Here is a 21223-nt window from a genome sequence, read left to right on the forward strand (position 1 = left end):
AAGTTTTATTTTTAACTAAATAAAGTTAAATAGTCTTTTTATTTAGATATATTAAATATTTAGTATATTTTATATATCCTTAGCTTAGTTAAATATATCGTATATTTAAAATATTCTTATTTTTTATTATTATATAATTTATATTATAGTTCTTTTATTCTTAGGGTTTTTTTAATATTCTGTCCCGTCCTATATATATAATGCGCTATAGTTACTAGGTGCTAGTGGGGCACGCCCTAGTCTTATATTAGGTCGTAATATTACCGGTTTCTCTGGCCGCTGCTTTTAGAGATAGTTCTTCCGTATAAAAACCCCTAATTCTCTCTTCGGTGTACTTGTCCTTTTTGCAGTTAACGTTTCAGAGCAGGGTTTTAGCTTGGTGGTATGGAAGGTTAAGAGAAGCTTGGATGGAGCAATCCATGATCATGGCAAACTTGAGGTTTCCCTGCATTTGGACGGCTGTGGATCAAATTTAAAAGGCATCGGCTTCGACCTACTGCATGTCATCCCACTGGACCTGACTCCAACGTGGCATCTCTCAATAAGCAAGCAGTGTAAACGATGGAGTGGTGGTTGACTCGAGATCTATGAGAGCTTTGCGGGGAACGTACTGGTTGTTGTTGGAAACTTCGATGGAGTAGACGCTTAAGCAGTCCAACTTTTGCGTGTATGCTGATGTGTAGCTCATTCATGCCAAACAGGACGTCACTAACGCCACGTTATCCCTATCGCTCTGGGCAACAAAGAGACATGGCCATATCCAGGTGAGAGCACTGACGACCATGTGAAGTCAGAGCTGCCGATAGCCAGCTCTGGATCGCTTCAAATACAGACGAGGTCGGACCCAGATACGTTGCCAGCCATGTCCGGAACTCGACTGCCACAAGTGAGTCGAAACCATACTCACCAAGTGGCCGGAGCTCCATGATATCTTCCACACTGGTGAGAAATATGCCGCTAAGCTTCCACTGGGAGGCTGCCTGCGCGAAGTGGACCGCCACTGTTGTCGTATCGGCCACAGAAAGCGGCATTCCGGGATTGTGGATGTCGGTAGCGTCGCCAACCATATGTTGACCACCAGAAGGTCCATCGAATCGCCTGGTGTGGAGCGCGCTGAGCCGCCGGTCCTGCATCCACGGCTGCTCCTCCCAGTGCGGCCCTCAGGCCATTTCGATGTTCGTGATAATCTACGTCCGACCGCCGGGATAGACGATGGCAGACTTGACCACGCGCAAGACCTTGCCCTCAACGGTGGGCTGGAATCCCATCTTGACGGGCCATTCGGTAATCCCTCTGTTCTCAGCCCCGTAGCTAATAACCTTACCACGCTTCAGTCTGTCGAGAAGGTGGGCAGATCCCGGTATTAGCGGTGTTATATGCCGGTCTCCTGGAAAAGGCCGGTAGTGTGGTTGCTTGTTCTGGCTGTAGAGCCTGCTATGCCGGCAATCGAGAAGAGTATGATGAAGGAGTCGAGGCTGTGGTTCGAGAAAAGAGCGTTGCGACCCAGCGCTTTGGATTGGAAGGTGGTCTTATGATTGTTGAGATCTGTTTGCTTCAAGGTGAAGTCCTAACGAGTAGCGAAGCGTCAGCACAATCCTGCAGAAAGGAATCCATGCCCTCAGTGGAATTCCGACTTGGGTTGTACCCTGACTCGGGGATACGTCTCTTCGACTTTCTCCTATGTTGATCTCAACAAACGCGTCAAAGATGTCTGGACTGACGACACGGACGGTGCACACTGCACGCTGCGGCATGTTGATGAAGGTCTGGTCTACCTTGGCGCGCTGCGGGAGACGAGGAGCAATAATCGGGTGCCTTGTCCAACAAAATACTTGCAAAGCGTCTTGCGGATCGAAGCTGCTCGGGGCACTACACTTAGGTGGCATCTGGGCTCAGGGTGGCTCGCGATACAACCTGCACGACACACGCTAGTTAGCATTGCAATAATCAAGCGCTCTGAGAGGCAATCCCTGGAGGCACTGAGAGGGAATGAGAAGATAGCGTTACCAGGGTACACGCGGCCTAAATGATGTGCTCGTGATTTCCTCGACGCCCATGACTTTGGTCAAAGGTCCGCGGACGGCTTCGCTTCTCCGCCTGCCCAGAGCGATCAAGCCAGCCATGAAACTGTGGCTCAATGCCGGCTTTCAGTCCAAACGAAACTGTAACTCAGTACTGATGTTTGCGCCGGATGCTCTCAGCAGAGCTTGGATCGCGGCTGGAGAAAAGGGTTTCTCGGGCGAATCGACAACTTCTCAGTGAGGAAACGGCATTTGGGGTCCGGGCTCCGCGTCACAAAAAACCCGGCGTCGGTTTGTTGTTGAGCGACAATCACGGATAGCGAGGCTACAAGCCGCCGTGTGGAGGATAACCTTGTCGCCGCGTGCTAGACGCCCCGAACCGTGGAGATCCATTTGTGCTACCATGAATGCCATTACGATCTTTGAAGTCCATCTCGAAGCGAGTGTCGTCTGGGAGGCGCACGACACAAAGCCAGTGCGAGTAGATGCGGCTGGCTCAGTGCCCGCGGAGCGCTATGCATACGCGGTTGTCGACCCGGAGGTTTCTCTGCTTGTCGGCGTTAGTACCTAGCCGTCTGATGGTCCCGGAGGATTCGACCCCTGTGACGGACTCGTCTGTCTGTTCAGTGTCTGTTCAGAGCGACCATGACGTTGCGGAAGTCGAGCTCGAAAGCCAGCGGCTGAATCTCGACGCAGTCTTGGTCCGGGAGATCATGAGGAAGAGGCGACTCTGTGAAATAGAGAATGTTGAGAAGAGCTGCACAGTCGACAACGCCTTGATCCTAGCCGGTTGCTGGAGAGGCTGGCGGATGGCGGGTTTCTTCAGTGTTTGAGGGCAATTTTTCGTTCTTGTCTGCATCATTGTGTATGCGGGGGCAGAGCAACTCGAAGTCGCGCCTGGCTCATTCGAGCTTGTTGTTGCATGCCACCGAGCCTGCCACTACCACGGTGTGTAACGAAATCTTGCGCCACGGTCGCGTTGTTAGCCAAATGTTGATCCACAGGGCTCAAGTCGAGGGCGACGAACTGTTAATCTGCGTACTTGATTTGCAGGCTCCGCGATAGATCGGCTTGGAGACTATCCTGAGGGCTGTCGCACTCAACAGATCCGTCGCAAGCTACCAACAACACCTCATCGGTCTGAACCTGCGGGCGGCATGGACTCGCCGTGGACAATTGAAAGATCATCTTCGGGACCGCTTCGAGGTCGATGTATTTGGCTGTGATGGCTGATAAGGAGCACAGACTGTCGTCCTCGTTGTTGTGAACCTCGAGAGATGTCTTGTTCAAGCAGGTTTACTTCAATTGAACATCGGCAAGACAGGGATGCGCACTGTTAGATCGGCAGCCATCTTCGGTACGTACCTGAATATGCATCAAGCCGTGTTAGCGAATAACGGAAGTGAACGACCTTCGAGGGAAGGAGAGAAGAAGACGTGAAGCAGGCATACTCAACCACCAGCCAGGCAGGAATACAAAGATAAACTGCAAGTCCACGCTGTCCCAAGTTGGTCGATGATAAGAAGTTGGTCTCCCGGATCACGCTGATGGCGCGCAACACTTGGTATGCAACATTCAGCTCGTACGTCCCTGTCACCCTCAACATCTATCTTCCGGAAACACACGGCATTGCCATACGGAGCGAATGCCTTTTTCGCAGCCTCGAGAACCACGAGAAAGACGTCGATGTCATTGTCGCTGGCACGTCACAGCCCGCGCATGCAGTAACTCAAATTCAGCGTGGCGAAGACACCCTTCGTGCAGCGGCCTGTCTTGGCCTCGATCTCTGCGCTTGATTAATACTTACTTGACATCTCGCGGACCGTCACAACTTACAGAATTCTGATGTCGGAGACCTTGTGCTCAGCCAAGACAACGAAAGACGCCATCTGCCAACGCGATAGCGCCCCCAACGAACAGATGGATGTGGTGGATTGGAAGTCATCGCATTCGTTTGACGCACTTGTAGCATCTCGATTTGTTGAACCAGTGCTTTTCGAGTAGGCCTTATTCGACAAAATTGTAGTTGATTAGCAGCACCATTCGGCGTAGTCTTGGTCGTAACATGGCTGTCGGCGTCGTTGGATTGACGATTGTGACGCTCCCAGTGCCAGTGGGGATCGTCCCGTTTTCGCACCGTCTGAGGGAGCACCTAGGTACGTACCCAGGTCCAGGGAGTGCTCGGTTTACCGGGCGCGGGGCGGTAGGAGCGAGGGCACGTGATGCACTGCCACATGCTCCGTCAGTAGCAGCCTGGGCCCCGCCCCGATCGGACGTACACAGCCACATGTGGCTGGACTGCAAGAGATGGACGGGACGAGCTGCCCGACCTTGGGCACATGCTTTGTCAGCAGCACCCAATCTTCCACTTGATCTTTATCACACTTCCAAGACTCATGCACCGACAGCCCGACCTGCATCTTCAGTTACAGCAACACGCAGTTAGAGAGATTCTGCAAGGACTCGTCAAGCTGAATTATTTCAACCTCGTCTAAGAATGGGAGAGCCTTGCGAATGTAGCACACGCAGGCGCGGGGCAAGTTGAAAATGATGGCAGCTACTGTGGCATCCTGGAAATTGGAGACGGGGGCTCCTTGAGGCCCCCGGGGCTGATCCTTTCGATCTTGGGGCCCAGGGCATCGCCACATCGCTTGAAACCCCAACGGCCGCTGCGGGAGAGTATGGAGGCGATGACGGGAAATACCGGTTCAAGTGAGAAGTGGTCGTCGACGTTTTTGTAAATGCCCTCGGCGCCGTCGTAGTCGCCCAAAGCATGGGATGTAGTCCGGGTGCGCGCCATGGACGCTGTCTTCGTTCCGGGGTCAATGATTACATAATAGTGGAGACACTTGATGAGCTGCCCGACTTTGGGCACATGCTTTGTCAGCAGCCCCAGACCAGATTGATTGTGCACGGCCATTTGCGCTGGAGCTCGCCACCAAGCAAAGTGCGTGAGATCCCCGTTACTGTTCCGCCGGTCTATTCTGCCAGTGGGGTGGACTGCGGCGTTGCGCGCGAAGGTGGGTACCGGCATGGCATGATCGGCCCGGGCATGGATGCTTATGTCGGATCCGAGTATGGATACGGATCCACGTCTTGGGATACCTGACGCGACGAGGAAAAGGGGGCGTTGCAAGAAAACTCGGTTCTCAGCTGCGATGCGACACTCAACCTGTGCTCGCCAGATCGCCAGTATTTTGCTCGTGCTGGTTTGCGAAGGACCTTTTCCTGCACCGGATTTGACGGGCAGCAGAGGGGGGGTTAGCAGGTGACGAGCTGCCCGACTTTGGGTACATTCTTTGTCAGCAGCCCGGGCCACATCGAACGTGCACGGCCACACATGGCTGTGGCTGTGCTGCAACAGTAACTTGAGGATCTTTTGGTCCAGGATGTCCGGCTTGACGTCTCGCTCGATTTCGGGCAAATGTAAACAAAATACCAGGCCTGCGCGCGGAAGGTTGCTATGTTTACCATGAGGGAGCCCCTTACGGAACCCTTGAATTACTTTCAGCAGGCCCCGTGGCTGAGGATTCACGCTGCCGTTCATGGCACGGTTATGGACCGTAACCTGTCCGGATACTGCCGTTCAGCTTGCACTTCAACCTGCACTGAAGCCAAGCCAGAGGCTGCCATATCGGCTGGCCCTCAGAACTTGCACAGAAGCACAAACTTAACAATGTGGGAGCTCTTGGATGAAGCCCCATCAGAATCTCCCATCTGAGCCGTTTTCCAACTGCACCGCTTTTCGACGAGCGATCTGCATGGTTTTTCGAGCTGTATCCCATCGGCCGCTTCATGACGCCAGCACAATCAATCCCTATGCTTTGCTTGAGTCCCAGGTTATTATCTTTTGGAAGAGATGTCGATCAATCGCAGTAATGCTTGGATCCGTATACATTTGTACTGATATCAAGCAACGGTTAATGAGCACCATCTCCCGCCACTATCTCCCCATCTCCCGCCGATATGTCCACAGTCAGCACCAAGAAACGCGAGAGCATTTATCCACCATCTGCACCATGATGCCGCCGTCGCCAATTATCAACGATTAAGTAAGGACCTCACGTAGTCCGCGGCAAAGGCACGCCACGGGATAGCCCGCCTCGATCTGGACTCGGACTTGGATCATGGTGCCAGACAAGCGCAGGGACCCCAGCCACGAGCAGAGAGCGACTGGAAGTAGCTAGTTCATCCCCCGACTGGCGCTGGAATGCAGAGATTCTACGAATGATACAGAAACGCTGATAGGCCGATCGAGAAGCGATGGCGAGGTATTCTAGCTTAGATCTTAAACGGTGCCGGGTGAGGTGACTTGGATCTTTAATCGCTTTGATTTTGAGATGGACGATCATTGAGCTCGGCGCAATGAAATACACTAAGGTAGGCTAGGGGTCATGGATAGGAGGCACTTCAAGTGTTTTCTTCCAAGTTATTTGTTGGACGATGTCCCGAATGAAATTTTGAATTCCCAGCCCCGGGCAGCTACCATAGGTAGGTACCCAGGCAGGCGCGGGTGGAGGCACCTACCACATGAGGTCACGAGGATGAAGGAGGTGTCTACATCCCACCTTCCAGTTCGTTTCAGACCCTTCCATGTGCTGTTCTCCTCCTCGCCATTCCACCACAGCCTATTTCCAGCACCAGCACCTCCCATCTTTTACGCCTTGCTTTTACGCCTTGGTCAGCCAGCAGCCAAGTCAAGCGAAAGACGATATCGGAAGCTCGCTCGCCCACCAGTTCACACAAAGAGCCTCATTACTAATGAAGCAGTCTTTTCGTCACAATTTCATACCAAATGTACATACTTTCCACCCTTCCGCATCCCATCTCTCGTGTCTTACCGCAGCGTGCGCCCATCCAAAAGCATGCCGCCAAACAAGCCCTCAGCGAGGCTGACACCTTCCAAGACGCTCTCACCTTTGCGCGCCATTCTGCGCTCGGTCAATCCACGCCCGAAGATGAAGAAACTTCTTCTTTCCACCTGTCCTCAGGGTCCTTACGACGCTCTCATACATTGCTCGTAGGGTGAGCAGCCGTCGCCTGACGTCGAACGCGACCTCGAAGTTGACCGAGACATACTCGACCCTGGTGCCAACGCCAACGCCATTTCCCCCCACACGAACTCCAATTCTGGCTTCTGTTCCAAAGGTCATCAAGCCAGCCGCCATTCCTTCACCAACGCCTTTGACAAAATCCGGATCGAACACAACGCCAACGGTGACCTGCTGCTGTTCCAACGGCCCAGATCACTAGTCCGCGTTGCCTTTGCTACTCAGTTCTCTTCCAGAATCGCCATGACTGCCTATCTGCATCGCAGGTTGTTCAGCCCCCCTCCTCTGATTGAGCTCTACGACCCGGAGGGTAGACGATCCACAAGGTATCCCAACACCGCCTAAGGATACCTCTCCGAAACGAACACTAGCTACCTTAGGTAACAGAGGTCGCATACTCTCGTCCGAGTAACCTCGATCATCTAGACGTGCTGAGAGAAGTCTATTTGTGGTACCCTAAGGAGACTAGTGGTCGTCGCAAGTTTGGGGCTGCCCTCGGCTTCAAGATTTATTAGAGTCATTGCGGTAGATTTAGTCGCATCTTGGTTCATCTGGATGGGTTCTTCGCTGGCTCTTAGGTAACGTATCAGGACGGTACTGCGAAGATGCTGACGGAACTGGATGGCATTGATTGCCGATGGCACGTCACTTTACACGTCTCACCCATGGCCACATGCGTCGGGACTCTCTCATGGGCAGGTCCATAAGATGGATGAGAAAGCTTCTCGTCATCTTCGCGCTAACTATATCAGCCTACCTGCGTTGACCAACCTTCTTTGCTAACTACTCATTCCCAGGTTTGACCGCGGCGGCGACCACGACGACCTCGCAAACGTGCCCACCCTTCCGCGAGCTTCGGCAAATGCTCAAAGCGACTGCTGAAAGCACCACCGGATACCGCGACACTCCGCACGGCAGTACTTGATTTCATAAGGCGAAAAAGGCTTGGCGCTCGTCGTGGGATGACGACGGATTTGGCAGTTTGCTGGAGCATATGCGAGATCAGGGGAGATGGACTATCATCGGCGGACAGAAATAACTTTGGAAAATCGGCTGCCCTCGATGGAGAAGACGACAGCGTATTTAACGCGTCGCAGCGGCCTCGGTTTGAAGCAGGACACGGACCTTCAGCAGAGCAGAGCTCCGTGTTGTGCTTGTCTTGCAGCCGCGAGCAAAGATTGAGGTACGTCTCCCGCGAGGTGGCTATCAGGCAATGACCGGATGGTTTACTCTGATAAACCAAGTCATTTGGGGGGCCATTAGCAACTGGACTCCGATCATGACAACAGACATGAACCAGTTTAGTATGGCCGCCATCTTCACGTTTCGGTGGCTGGAGCTTGACGGCGCCGGCACGGGCACCGGTCTGCGAGACACTGCTGAGAGATGGAACATTGATCCAGATGTTCTAGCTAAGCAGTCGGTCATTAGCCATGTCGAGGCTGGGATTCAGTTTCGCATGAGACCGCCGTTGGCTCAGATTCTCCATCTCGCTGTCGGAATCCTTGCCGCTTTAATTGACTGGATGGTTGATGAGCCAAGGAGCACAAAGAACATGGCGACAATAGCCGGTCTTCTTCCAATCCAAGTCAAGCACTTGGGACCACCAGGGACATGGACACGCCGTATGAGCCGCAGTGTGCTCATAGAGGCTCACCCGTCCACAAGCAGGACTTCTCCCAGTCTGTCGATGGCGTTCCAGTATCCAAGGCAACATACATCGCCACCTTTGCAACGCTTCATTGATGCAAGCAGGCCAGCGCATGCCGACATCTAGTTATCGCCTCGTGCAAGCTTGATACCACATTATCGGTTCCAACCGATTCCGGTTTGTGCATAAAATTCGCTCAATGTCGTCGGTATCATTCCCCAGATGGCCTGTCGACGACTTCTTGCCTTGGACCACGCGCTGAGAAGTCGAGCCGAGCACCAAGACTAGATATAACCCATCTTCATTCATCCGGAACGGGTGGGAAGGGCAGTATTGGTGGTTGGGACGTCGAGATTGGTCTTGTTCTCTGCCCTGGGAAGCTTCAGGTGGCTGATTACACAAGTAGAATTGCCTGTCGACGTCTCCGATACCAGCTGCCATCTTCATTTATACCCACCAATTCCCACAGGCAACGATCTTCCTTCCTAAATACTGTGCAAAGTAGCGCTGAGGATGGTTCTGTTGCCGGGGGATTTGACTCCCACTGAAAGGCCATGTGTCGATAGACGATTGTTGACTTGGTCTTGGGTCAATGGAGGTGCATGTGTCTAAAGAAAGAGGTGAACGGGTACATCTATCATAATCAATTGTGTCCCAACCAGAAACCCACATATCCATTCAGAAGCCAATCAGCGCAGGCTTCTCGATGTCAACTGCAGATACTCGTACCCGGGGACAGCGGGGTGCACCGGTGTTTAATCCAACACACCTTAATCCTGCGCATTATCTTGCCTTCCCCCTACCCCAATCAACACAGCACCCCGACCAGACTGCCCTGGCTCGGCTCAGCAGGTAGTGCCAGTATCATAACGAGTCACCAAGATGATGAACAGGGCCCTTGCTCGCCCATAGGCCCACAACCTGGGATGCCTCCTCCGCGTAAAACAGAGGTCGGTCACAATTAGTACGTGAGAGAGCGACGGTAAGCAATGCAGATCTGCATCGCCCGCGACGGGTCAGGTAATATAAAGCCGGTGCCTTGGTTGAACAGGGCCGGGTCGCCGAGTCAGCATTGTTGTAGATGCGTCAAGACCTAGAGTGGGGATGGAGTAGTGGAGCAGATGACCCGCGGGGCTGTTGACGGGACCAGAAATCTCGAGCTCTCAAATCAACCTGAGAAACATGATGTACTACTAGTGGACACTGGCGTCAGGAAGAGCTGTGTATGCGGCCTGTAGAAGTATCTGAAGGGCCGTTTATCAATTGCAGAATATGCCTGCCCTGGAAGAAGAGGGACATGACGGACGCCATTCCAGTCACGAGGAATCTATTGACACAACGAAGTCTGACGGGAGGATGAAATTCACATTTCGAACGATGGGACCATGGCAAATGACTACGAGACGTATGCTGGCTACCATGTCGTCTGGTTCTGCCAATCTGGCCAGTGTGAGCCCTTCAGCCGGCAGAAACTGCCCAGAATCAGCATCCATCAGTACGAAATTGGCGGTGATTCTTCCTCGAAAGTACTCTGACTTGGCGTCACCTTCACTTGGAGAGCAAATCAAGAACTGGTGCCACTCATGCGTGCTGAGAAACCTATCGCTCTGTGGGTATAGGGTAATTGTATACGCCGCGATGCCTATGGGGGCTGTCTGGGATAACGAAAGAGTGTTGCGGATGTCGATAGAGACCAACCTGGAGCCAGTGGCTGCCGACCTCTTGGGGAACCCAGGGCCGTTAGCTGGGAGATGGCATGAATGGATATCCACTCAAAACCGGCTTCTGCGTGAACAAGATGTGACTGTGCAGTATGGAAGCATGCCTATGCAACGAGGATTGGTCGGATGGGGCGCTGGGGTTGAAGAAAGGAAATTCAGATCGAGGGCATCGTTTCCCGCGAGATTGTGAGAGGAAAAAGTCTTTGCTAGTGGTCTTTGCTTGTGCGTGCTTCCAACCAGCGATACCTTGTGGCTTTGGACATTGCGGATAATGTAGTCCCCCGACGCAAGAGCGATCCTGGCCGAATGTGCAGTCAACAACGTACTTCATTCTCTTGAGGGAGAGGTAGTGGAAGTACTCACGGCAAGTACCAAAAGGTACAGAAGTAGACGGCACCAGAGTAGGAAGCCGGCTTCAAAGACACCCAGAAGCAAACGGTCGCTGAGAAGGCCGGCAAAGTTCTTAACGACGTCGCAGGTCGTGATGACGCCCCATATCGTTATGAGGGTGCCGAGGTGTACGGATGGACTCGGGACTTGCACTCTAGACAAGTGGGCTCGGATCCTTCTCTCATTCACGGCTCCTGTGTTGCGCTAGACCTCTACCGTCATGAATGTGTCCCGAGTGAAGTTTCGCTGCTTCAAGAGTGTAGCCCACACCCCGGTATCATGTTGGGATTGATTCGTACTTTTCGGTAGCTCGATCGACATGGTTGTCTTGCAGTCTGCGTTCGCGTTCGCTTTCGCGTTCGTGCTGGTGGTGTTGAAGATGCAAATGGACGAGGCTGGCAGGGACATTGTCGTAGGGTGAGGGAACTCGGATGGTAGATTGGAAAGGCCATCGCCGGAATCGTTCGATGGCTGCGACAGACTTCTGGAGCAAGCTTTGTAGATGTCTGCTGACGAAACCGGTCTCGAAGAACCGTGGAGTGTGGGTCGCCAAGCCGCAACTTTGCGTCGTGTGTTGGGATGTAGGGAGCCTTGGTAGATGGCTCATTGCTTGCTACGAGTTCGCACAAAGGCTGGCTTGTCCCTGCTGCTCACAAAGTAAGCTGGAGCTTCATGCGCTTAAGAAGGGGCGAACATGAATGACAAACTGACCTGAAATTCTTTGTGTTGCATGCACCAGGGCGCGTGCGGACTGTCAGGCATGGAAACGAATCTTGTCAACCACGCGCGGCCTCAGGCCTGAGAATCGAATCGGATTCCGAGTGCTCCCGCCATGGTGAAGAAGCAACTGTGGGCAAATGGGGTGATATGACCGCTGCTGGCTGTCGAGGAGGTATGCCATTTCTGCAGTTGTGGTGCAGTTGCAGGAGGGGACGCCGGCGCATGTGAGGATTCTGTGCTCCCTGTGAGCGGGAGGGGCATGCGGCCGCGACGTCAAGGAAAGCTCTGATGAACCCTGAAATCTAGATCTTTGTACGGACTCGCGGTATAGTGTACTCTGGTTTGAGTCAGGTTGCATCATCACGCGTTGGGGGCATGCATGGAGATGGTGAAAATGTCAGGGGGGTTATTGGTGTTGAAGCGTTATGCAGAAACGGGCACTTGGATGGCAAGGATCAGTCCCACCAACTTGGACCTTGCTGTGCACTGGGGTACAATGGACTCACTGCCGAGACTGTCGAGTAATAGGTGATCAGAGACGCGCAGCAATCACTGCATTTTGAACCTCTGGTTCTGGTCTCTGCGAGCAGGTGCGGTAGCTAACTTCGTTAAGATGCGGTCGGTGAGACTGGCGAGGGTATCGGGCAGGGTCCCGTCAAGGTTAAAAGCGAGGGTGTTGCGATTGATCCATCGTAGAGTGAAGAGGATGAAGCGGCCGTTCCTATTGGGACCGTTGCCGGGGGTGATCATCTGTGCGGGCGAATCCGCATTTCGGGAACGATGGGAATCGGTAGGGAGCTCAAGGAGCCAAGGACAGCGACGCCACGACGCAACCTAGACTATGGACCGTCAGTCATCAGGGTACGAGCCCGGTCGCATGCCAGTTGGCAAAGATGAGGTGTGGAAGTCCTACATTGGAAAATGAACCGACAATACTTGCGTAAGGAATGGCGCGCCCTGGGCTGGCGGCAAAGTATGAGGTTGACTGTGGTTGCTGCGTGACGTCCGGTTCAATTGGCCGCAAGAGTTGCTTGAAGCCGCCTTACTTTGACCACAGTAAGGCAGAGAGGATACTGAAGGTAGGTCATTGGTATCATTTCAGTAATTGCCCCGACCGAATCCGAGGCATGCCGCACCAAGAGCAAAGGTCCTCAGCCTATTGTTTCCAACGGAATCGAGGCGGCAAGCCTGAAAGTCCACCTTGCTTCGCGTCCCATTTGTCAACGTGATGAACTCAGTTGGCGGCTTTGTTGGAAATGCTGATCGGATCGGGCTGAACACAAACTGTTGCGAGGTTTTTGGACAGCTAGCGGCGTGTGACGACGGGGTAATAGTGTTGCAAACAACGGAGAGTTGTGCTACTGCCAAGGAGCTTGTGGCGACAATCGTGCTTTATGCAGTTGGAAAGCTGAGTGCAATGGGTTTTGACTTGGAGGTCGGGATGGATGTGGCTCTGCTGATGCGGTTAGCGGTTAGCGGTTGCAAGAGCTTTTGGCTGGGTTGGGCGAGAAGATGTTACGATGGGAGAAGGTGGTGATACGACCGTCTTGAGCCTCTGCTGTGGGAGGATTTACCTGTGTAATACCTATCTCCTCAGAAGCCGGCATTCTTGGAAAGACTGTATAGTTCGACTCTTCAAGAGGTATGGGCCCTGCGGAAATGCTCTGCGCCCCTCTCCACGTCGTCGGAGGAGAGACGGGCCATCTAAGGAAGGGCTCAGCGCAGTAAGGTAAGCAGGCACCCGTGCCTCGTACGGTAGAAGGAAGTTGGTTAATGTTCCGGCACTTCGATGGGAGTTTTGTGCAGCAACGGACACGACGGCGGAGGCTGTTGAGTGGGCGGTCAAAGGCAGCTGGCACAGGTTCCTTCGGCTGCGGGCGCCTCCAATGCGATGGACGCGACACAAATAAGGTAGGTACGATGTGGAGGTTGCAGATGGCGCACAAGAAGGTGTGGGGTGGGTAAGGTGAGTTGAGTGGTTCCTGCTCCACTGCGCACTACCCACGGGGCATACGTCCGTGCTCATGTACCTCTCGCTGACATTTGGGTGGGATGCCAGCGTGAATAAGAGCCATTTCCACTAGAACATCTCCTTTTCTTCCCACGTCTGGTGTTCAAGAATTCCAAGGAAATTCTCACGAATGTGGAATATTTCAACGAACACATTCATTTTCTTTCCAACATTTTTCGACCTCGTTGCTTCGTTTTGATACTCAGGTACCCGAGCACATTGATTTGATTGACTGCTGCAAACTAGTGTGGGTTCCGCGGTACCAGGCAGGCGCTTATCTCGGGGCGCTTATCCCAGACCTCCCTTTGCGGCAGGCTCGCGGGCAAGGACTTTCCCTGCGGTACTGGGTTAATATGGGTATTCGTACCTTACATTTGGGAAGTGGATCTGTGGGTTGTGACTTCTCACTTTGTGCATGGAAGTGCATTCAGATGCAGTTGTGCTCAAATTGGGTAGGTACCATCCTCGGGCTACTGCCTGCTTCAATATTCCACTTCAATATTATCAACGCGCACCCTCCCTTCCTCCCTTCCTCACTCCCTCCTTTCCATTTACACATTAACCAACCGCTGACAATTCGACTGAGCCACTAAGCGCTGAAAGAAACAGACGCGCGCGTTTCCTTTCTCCTCCTCAGCCTGTCGACCGTGACACAAGGCTTCACCTCAACTCCACCACCATAACCTCGTCCTCACCGTGTCAAAGATCAACCACCATTGGTACAGCACGTTCACCTGAGTGATGCCGCGGTCCTCGGCGCAAGTAAACAACCATACCCTCGACCATCTGCTTTCTTCTCTCCGACTGGTTGTTGGCGAAGGTCGCGAGCGTACCGCTTCCGCATACGATAATCTTGTTGACGGATTCCGGACATACGACCAAAAGCTGCCAAAGACGAGACGACAAAGGCCCTTCGCAGCGTGGATCAAAACGAAAATCTCCAGCCAGGATCTCGACTCGGTACTTTTGGCCAAATTCGGGAGCCACTGGGCGCACCTCGGGAAGACCAGTCAGGAACAGACCTACCGGAAGACAGCAGCGGCACATCTGGGCCTCGCCAATCCTCTTGACCTATACCTGTGGTTTGGCATACGAGTCGTCAGCTCCCGAGATTCGTAGAAGGGTTTCGCAGCGATCGGCACGTCTGCAGAAGCCTTGTTCGACAAGGTAATTGAAAACCGCCAGAAGGACGCCAAAGGCAAGATTCAACACTACCTGCTGCGAGAAATCCAGCCACGAGAAATTTCAGAAGCAAAAAAGCAACGTCAGTACTGACACGCCTAACCTGCGTTAGTCCCTTGTTGCTGACTTGCTCTAGTATCGCGCAACATGGCCAGCTCATCAAATCAAGCTGGTAGCCAGGCTATGAGAAAGCCAGTTCTTGCCAACCCAAGTACTATTGACGTTCAGGAATTCGAAGAGACTTCCGAAGCCAACACCCGCACGAGCCCTGCCCCAGTGTCCTCCAATGAAGCCGAGGAAGACCCTCGAGGTCCCCAAGATCAAGATACTTCCAAGGGTGGAGAAAGGCAACGGCCTGAGGGCGTCGCATCTCTGAAAGATGTCGGAAGCCTGTCTGGACAAGCAGTGCAGAAACAGGGCACGAAAACTGCAGCAAATCGTGGTCATTCCCCTCAAGACAGTGGTATCGGTGGGATATCTCTCAGCAACAATGATTTCGATTTGAGTAACGATGAAGATGGAAGCAATATGGGAGAACATGAGGCAATCGGCCCATTGGGTAACGATATCGTCGCAGATCATCCCACACCAGACTTCCAGGAATGCCGACAAATCGCAGAGGACGGCCTGGGCGACTTGGCCAAAACGAAGAACACCTCAGAGGCCGTTGGAGGCAAAGACCTGTCGACAGACGACCAGGTTAAAGCGTTTCAAGACTTTCTGCGTAACGGGTATCATGCCGTCAAGGATGCGATAGAGACAGATGTCGAATTGCAGGGCAGACAAGCTGCTGCGACAGAAGCAGCGGCCGAGGCTGGCACAGCGATCACAAACATCAAAGACGACATGATGAATCGCCTCGAGGCCATTGAGGCATCGGCGTCCTCCAACAATCAGCTTTCCTCTGCGGCCTAGGAAGCTCAAGAGAGGTTGGGAAACGTCGCAGCACTCCTTGAGAACAAAATGGTCTCGGAAGTAAGCAAGAAGCGCACGGCATCGGACGATCGGGACTACTGGTGCGACAAACGGCGCAGACTGCGGGGGACCTTGGCGGACTTTGAGGCATGTCGGGATAAGAGCTCTCTGCGGGCGATGATCGTTCACGTTGAGGAGTGTGAGGGGGCATTGGGTGACACTGAATAAAAGGATTGAGAAGTAAGGGTTGTGGATCTTCTGGTGGGATTGTGTCGCGGTACGCGACTGAATACGGGATCGTTCTGGTTCGTTTTGGTTAGAGCATAATTCTAGAGTAGCTCTGATTGATTATTCATGAGGTTAAACCTTTGACGTTCCTTTTGTAGTGGAGTGGCGTCCCCTCATTTGTTCTTGTGACTCTTTTCTGGCCTGGAAGCGTAGCGGGGGTGGGGTGACATAGCAAACCCAGTCTCACCGTACTGGAAGCATGGATATCTCGGCTGCGAGACCTCGTAGTGGCGCCATGATCAAATGACAGAAGCTGCCAAGCTTTTGCTTCGAAATACAAGGTGTTGTTCATACTGCCGTCGAATCTTCGCGACAGTTAGGATCGCCATCCGTGAACCTAGAGGTGAAGATGGTGTCCATGATCTGACTTGGCTTGGCGGCCCTCGTTCAATGCTGACGCCCCCTGGCGGCAAGGACTGAGCAGGCTGGCAACATAGTTGCCGAGTAGATACTTTGGCTTCGGCTCTTCATTATGTTGAGAACCCATCACCCGACCGAACCTCCCTTGATGCTCGTGTCGAACGTCTTTGGTGGCGTCTCGGCGAGACAAACAGAGCCTGGCGCCTCGCGGTATCTTCTAGTTATGTTCATATATGGAAGTAAATGACACACAGGCGATCCACCGAATAGTGAAGTAGTGAATGCTGTAGGGAAGCCAGAAGCTGAACTGGAGGTAGACTGCCTGTCTTCCGCGACAAGGTATTCGGTCCCCCACTCAGTCGCTTCGACCTTCTATCCTCCTACAGCATTATCTTGGTTCGATTATCACTCCGCAACTGACCTCAGCTCCATGTACCAAGGCTTCGTGGCTTCGGAAAGTGATGCGCCACTGCCGCGGATGCCTATGGCCAGTATGACAGTGTCACTTCGAATATGCGGAAAGCAACAACTGTGGGTCACGACGACAGGTCTGCTTGCTATCTCAGTGGTCTTGAAGTCTGGATTCATAGCTTGGCGAGAACGCGAGAAAGCTGGCTTCCGGATGAGTCAACCTAGAAGGCTTCGGAAACATGTACTTCATCAAAACTAATCCCATGTCATTGATGGCCCCCAGTGATCTTAAAATTCCGTCGCGTTTCATATGAATCTAAATGATCTAGCACAATGTCCTAAGATGGCTATGGATGGCGGCTCTAAGAATGGCTGGTTTCCCACGGCTTCTTCCTAGTGGACGGAGAGACTACGAACGAATGCTCTCTGACTCCAGCCTATAGCTGCGCACACTTGATGACCAATCTCCAAGTCCTCCATGATGGCCCTCACTCACTTCCTCTTGTGGAATTAAGCAGCTCTCAATAGCAATGCTCAAGGATAGCTTCCGGGGCAGAGCCTGACACAAGTCCGAAAGACAAGTCGGTATCCTAGGCAGAAAGACTCGCAGTCGCTTCATCTACATGGGCTACCTTTACGGCTTCAACTCGAATAGCGTTATGATACAAGCAGATACAGCAGAGAGCGCCTTCGCTCTCCACTATCGTTAGTTTGGACTTCGTCTGCCTCGGCGACTTCGAGAAGTCAGAGAGCCGTTAGCAGAAAGCAGAGCAGCCGAAGGACTATTTAGGCGGCCAGCATACATGAAGCCACAGCTCAAGCTAGAGCAAGAGACAGGACGCACCGCATTCTATTGGGTGCGAGTGCGATGCATTTGGTCGACATCATGCAGTGCAAATCAAAGCAGGTAGATCCTTCTCTAGGAGCACTCAACTCCTCGCCTTTTTTTCGACTCATTCAATAGTATCGCGCATCCCGACTCGTCCGAGGTCCCTGCAACCATCTGAATTCCATTACAATTCCCACTCGAAAAGTTCGGCTTGGCACACCACGTCGTATCATTGAAGCTTCGCAGAGCTGCTCCAGCCAACAAGGAGCGCCAAACGCCCCTAACATGAGAGGGCTACGAGGCGTTCAGGACTCGTCAAGCAGACCCGGGTGATTTTTCTAGGCCGATAAGGGCGGTCGCACAGATGCAGACGCAAGAGCAGGCAGTATGGAGAATCGTACACCTGAAGGTTGCCTTGCACCTAATGTGGTTTGTCTCTTCTGCCTTATTATCTCATTGTGTAGGCGATTTATATAGACCAGGCGGTCGCAGCTGTTTGGCAGGTCGGTGGGTCGCGTCGCTGTGGCGCGGCAGTTCATCTTTTCGAGTTGACTTGTAGAAATGTGGAAATTGGTCATTGTGGCGGTGCGGTACGTACTTTCTCCACACCTCGGTGAGCCCATTCCGAAGCAGACGTCTGAGGTCTGAGGTCTGAGGTCTGAGATAACCTCTGCCCTTGTCTCTCTGATGAGCCTTACCTCCAGCGATCGATCAGTATCCCAAGGCATCTGTGCTTGATGGAGCGCGGCAGCGGCCGACTTTGCCCCACGGGAATACAGAAAGGTTTTGGGGTTGGGCTGTTGGCCGCTCGCAACGCACCAAGATACCCACGACCACCCACACAGCTGAACCCCGCCGCCCCCACAGCGATGCCCCAATGACCCAGACAGAAGTTCAGAACCCATGCGAGACGTACGACTAGTGTAGACGAGTCACAGAGAAGTTAGTGCCGCGCTGTGACGCGCTGTCACCGGCTACACTACCCGGGACCCCCTCCCAACGACGAAGTTTGTCTAACAAGGAAGGTCAGCCGTTATTACTAGGGCTCGATTGAAAGCCTGCGTCTCTAGCGCCAACGAGGAGGCAACTCACGAGAGCTGCTCCTCACCGCGGATCCGCATACGGGAATGCGAGCGAGGTGGTGGCATGTTCACGATGCGGGCATCGAGATATGCTGTGAACGGCTGTCTCTTGGGCCTTTGGAAATAGGCAATAGTGAAAGGGGCTCGCCCGAGCGAGAGTGGATCTCGGTGATTATGAGACCGAGGTCACAAGCTGAATAAGCGACGACTAAACCTTCTGGAATGTTGGCCGGCTGAGTTGACTTGCCTTAGCATCCAACGAAATTTATACGGAAGAATCAATACGATCGAAAGATAGAATCGTGAAATCTGGTTGTGAAGCATGTAGTTTGATCACGACTGTCTTCATAATTTGATTCCAGAGACGCAATACTGGCTATTTTGTTAAATATAAAAGCCAGCAAACGTTAGATATACCGGGTGATTTAACGTTCGATTCTAGTGCATCATATCAAGTATAAACTGGCAAAGTTATTTATGTTTAGGGAAACCACTAGTGAGACACACACAGCATCAGTCATCATTCAATAAACATATCTCTGGTTTGCAGTTCAGCAATCTCTGATGTGGATTTCAGGGACGGAAAAAAAGGCAACGCTTAATCCTGATCCGGCCCTGGCATGAGTAACTGTAGGAATCCGACCCACGAGTTGTAAAGTGAGACTTAGCATTATAATCTAGTAGTCGACCTCTTGATATCATTTCATCGTTTCTTATCTACTTCTATCTCTCCTTTTCGTTATACTTCTCGCAGCTTCTCTGAGATAGCCTGTGACATTCCCTTCAACCGATTGTGTAAATCCGACGCCAAGGTGCACAACGACGACGCAGATAACGGCGTGATCTCAATCTTGCCCTCAACCACCGAGTAGTACGGAGGGCCTTGCGGCACTGTTGGCCGGCGTGCTTCGCTCGGAAAGGTCTTGGGCTCGACAAGCCGCTCCGATAGTCGAATGATCAGAGTCCTCAGACCTGCTAGTCTCGAAAGTACATATTGAATGAAGATGCGCCGCTGGTCTTCATCCCCGGAGTGTTCGCCATCGTCGTCGTCATCGTCATCTTCATCAGGTGCATCATTCCACGAAGACTGCGGAGCAAGCTTGAACCGGAAGTTTTTGACGCCGCCGCCGTCATCCTCGCTTGTAATGGCGTTCACGGCGTCGATGTAGCAGACTTGGATCTTAAGTATGACGATCAAGAGCAGCAAAGTGTCATGAGAGCAAGGACACTGCAAGATCTTGTCGAGCCCGTCACTTATATTTCTGATCCTTTTGCTAACGAGCTCGAGGCTTGTTGAGTGAGTATTGAGTGTCGAAGGTTCGCCATCGGGGGCAGCGTCCCACGCTTGGGACGGTTCTATCGACAGCTGAGCCATGAAGTTAAGCAACCGCATGAGGCACTGACAGCGGCGGGTTGGTCGACTGGCAGAGGAGCCCGTACGGCTAGGGCTACAGTGATGTGCGTGGGTGTGATCTGAATTTGAGTAGGCTTCCCCTGATGCAATCTGAGGGCTCGCTGGGAAGAAAGTCGTCTCATCTGTGTTGCTACCGTGGGTTCTGGCCAGTGAGCCGGGCATGAAGTCACTCGAACTTGTAACGGATCCAGAAACAGAGCTAGCATGCTGGGCAGCTTGCACTCTAGTCCGATCCGATGTGTGGCTTTGGGCAAGTCTTGAAAGTGGTGGTGAGAGGTTGAGAGCCGAGTCCTCGACGTATGTGAACGTGTCGAGCGAGACGCCTACGCTATCCAACTCCGTGGAAGTATACGGTTCCATGAGGGCTGTCAGAAAGTCGGGCCAGTCTTGTTCACCGCTGTCCGTTGGCGTTACGAAAGGGTACGTCTGTTGTGCCGGCATCAACTCGGCGCTGGTCATGGCGCCAAAAGATGGATATGGCGGGGTTGAAGACGTTGACGTCAGTGCCGTGGTCGGTCGTGGCGGTCGGCTTTCGCTGACTGCATGTTGCCGCTGTCGACGCTGCTGCTGATTCTCATGCTCTTGCTGCTGCTGCTGCTGTTGTTGCTGTTGCTGTTTGTGAGATCGCTGTGTCCGACGGACGCGCTTCGAGGTACCGTAGACACAGACTTTCAGCTTTTTGACGCAATAAGCGCATGCCGGCTTTTCTTGCGTGCATTTGATTTTGGCTGTAGAACAGGTATCACAACTGTTACGCAGTTTCGTTTCAATGCCGGCATCATCAACACGGCTTTTGGACGCCATTGTGGATTTCAGGAACACGCGTGGCCTGGTGACGGGAGGTTATGCGCCAGTGTTTGTAAAGTCAGCAACAAGCGGTTTATGTTTATGTGAGAGTTTCACTGTCTCACAAACAGCTTGAATGGAATACATGTACATAAGTAGGACCAGTCAATCACAACATTAATTCATCGTGGCTTAGCGCATGGGCGTGATGTCGTTTCCATGCAACTCAAGTACCAAGACCTCAAGGAGATCATCTCCGTCAGCGGGGTCCACTTGGATACCCCACATCCCGCGGGCCGCGAGGCCAAGAACTGAGGGAAAGCTTGACCAAAGCTTGCCGAAAGCTTGAACCGAACGAACCCTGTACATAAACGTACGACGTACGGATACA

The 21223-nt window shown here is 52.7% G+C and overlaps 2 protein-coding genes across 2 annotated transcripts; one reads left to right on the forward strand and one right to left on the reverse strand.

Annotated features, from left to right (window-relative positions):
- Nucleotides 1–725: 725 nt before the first annotated feature.
- On the reverse strand, nucleotides 726–1133 carry HER10_EVM0001385 (type I polyketide synthase; the record flags this gene model as incomplete). The annotated part of the gene is made up of 1 exon (XM_035471133.1): nucleotides 726–1133. One exon carries the CDS (start codon nucleotides 1131–1133, stop codon nucleotides 726–728), a length of 408 nt encoding a protein of 135 aa, XP_035325773.1.
- Nucleotides 1134–14894: 13761 nt separating this feature from the next.
- On the forward strand, nucleotides 14895–15680 carry HER10_EVM0008664 (uncharacterized protein; the record flags this gene model as incomplete). Its single annotated transcript, XM_035478178.1, has 1 exon — nucleotides 14895–15680. The coding sequence occupies one exon, from the start codon at nucleotides 14895–14897 to the stop codon at nucleotides 15660–15662; it is 768 nt and encodes a 255-aa protein (XP_035325818.1). The 3' UTR covers nucleotides 15663–15680.
- Nucleotides 15681–21223: the final 5543 nt, after the last annotated feature.

The sequence above is a fragment of the Colletotrichum scovillei genome, assembly GCF_011075155.1.
Source record: "Colletotrichum scovillei strain TJNH1 chromosome Unknown Contig00014, whole genome shotgun sequence".
NCBI classification, from domain to species: domain Eukaryota; kingdom Fungi; phylum Ascomycota; class Sordariomycetes; order Glomerellales; family Glomerellaceae; genus Colletotrichum; species Colletotrichum scovillei.